This window comes from Orycteropus afer, unplaced genomic scaffold (assembly GCF_000298275.1).
Source record: "Orycteropus afer afer isolate SDZICR_OR568_19922 unplaced genomic scaffold, OryAfe1.0 scaffold00085, whole genome shotgun sequence".
Classification (NCBI taxonomy): Eukaryota; Metazoa; Chordata; class Mammalia; order Tubulidentata; family Orycteropodidae; genus Orycteropus; species Orycteropus afer.
In genome coordinates, this window is record NW_006921672.1 from 7,111,225 (window position 1) to 7,113,009 (window position 1,785).

At 59.3% G+C, this 1,785-nt stretch overlaps 1 protein-coding gene across 1 annotated transcript in view; it reads left to right on the forward strand.

Annotated features, from left to right (window-relative positions):
* Positions 1–440, forward strand: part of ARHGAP23 (Rho GTPase activating protein 23) — a 79,037-nt gene extending 78,597 nt beyond the window's left edge. Inside the window, exon 24 of the mRNA XM_042781121.1 lies at positions 1–440. This exon is cut by the window's left edge and continues 622 nt beyond it. Coding sequence (XP_042637055.1) covers positions 1–440 — 440 coding nt within the window.
* Positions 441–1,785: the final 1,345 nt, after the last annotated feature.

Below are 1,785 nucleotides of genomic sequence, written 5' to 3' on the forward strand. Positions count from 1 at the left end.
CCTCCAGCAGCCAGGAGTCGCTGCGCCCCCCAGCGGCTGCAGCGGCTCTGGGATCGCGGCCCTCGCGCATCGAGGCGCTGCGACTGCGCCTCCGCGGCACGGCCGACGACATGCTGGCTGTGCGGCTGCGGCGGCCGTTGTCGCCCGAGACGCGGCGGCGCCGGAGCAGCTGGCGCCGCCACACGGTGGTGGTGCAGAGCCCGCTGACTGACCTCAACTTCAATGAGTGGAAGGAGCTAGGCGGCGGGGGCACCCCGGAGCCCGCGAGCCCTCGGGCTCACAGTGACAACAAGGACTCGGGCCTCAGCAGCCTGGAGTCCACCAAGGCGCGGGCCTCGTCGTCCGCCGCTTCGCTACCGCCCGCGCTGGGGGAGCTGGGGCCTTTGCAGAGCCAGCCTCCGCGCCGCTCGGCTGCCGCCCGCCTCCACCAGTGCCTGTGACCCGCGCGGCTCGGGCCCCAGCCCTCCCTGGAGCCCCTAGGGAACGAGCAACTCTCCTCTGGCTAGCACCCCTCACACGCACACACACCCGCTGCTTCTGTAGCCCCTCGGTGCGTTGGCGAGGGTGCTGCCGGCCGCATCTCGAGTTTGTGCGCTGGAGTTGTTGGGGTGAGCAGAGCAGAAGGCAGGCTGGACGAAGGTGGGTGTGGGAACTGTGGAGAGAGAAGAGAGGGGATGGGCCCACGCAGCGCAGTGCTGTTGGGGGTCCCCTGGATTGGTGGGTGACAGAGTATGCCCTCCTGGGACGTTCTGTGTCTGCATTTTGGGACCCCTGTCCACCATGGGGTGTGGGTAGTGAGCACCCAAGGTTCAGAGTAAAAGACACTGGGTATTGCTGGTTGTTCAGGTCTTTCCTCTGCCTGCTCTGTCCCTAGGAGCTAAAGGGGTGGGTGGTATATGTGGCTGGGGAGAGGTGGTGTTGGGTGGTGGTGCTCCTGGGGAAGGGGGGCCTGTGTGTGCGAGTGTGTGTGTAGTCACTGCCCAGAGGTGTTTCCAATAGCCACTTCTTCCACTCCTGTTCCTTCATTCTCCCCACCCTCCCAGAGTCCCCACCAATTGATGATGCACTTGGGGGTTCTGTCCCCTGCTGTTTGTCAGGTGAGCCAGAAAAGGGGGTGGGGTCACTTCTCAGAGGCAGGAATGGCTACTTTGCCCCTCTCCTGTCCTTTTACCAACCCCGAAACCACCTCCCAAGGGCTTTGACTTAAGGGGAGCTGCCTGTTCCCCCATTTGGGGAGTGTGCAGGGTCCCCCTGCTGGTACCTCCCTCACCTCTCTTTTCTTCCAGCTGTGCCCCCTGTGCTTCCACAACTCAGGCACACAGACCCCTGATTCTCTCTCCCCTTAGGAACTGGGAGTCATAAACACCACTGATATCTCTCTCTCTCTCTGTGTCTCGGCCTCTGTCTCTCTCTCACACACACACACACATACACACACAAAAAAAGATACATGGGGTCTGAGCTGGAATGTTCCTTCAGGATGAGTGGAACCCAGCTCCCTCCCCTCCCAAGACATTGTAAATAAATCACAGATCACCTGGCCACCCGCCACACACCCTCACTCATTCCAGGGAAGCCTGTGTGGGGTTGTGAACCCCTCACTGCCACGTCTGTCAGTCCTCTTGTCTGCAAAGATTTGCTGTAAAGTAGATTTCTCTCTCCTGCCTTCCCCCTCCTTTTACTGTAAATATTATCTCTAAATGTGTAACATATTATAAAGAATTTATAAGGATTTTTAAAGATGTTTTACTCATTTAAAAAAAAAAAGTGCTGTAACAGTGTTGG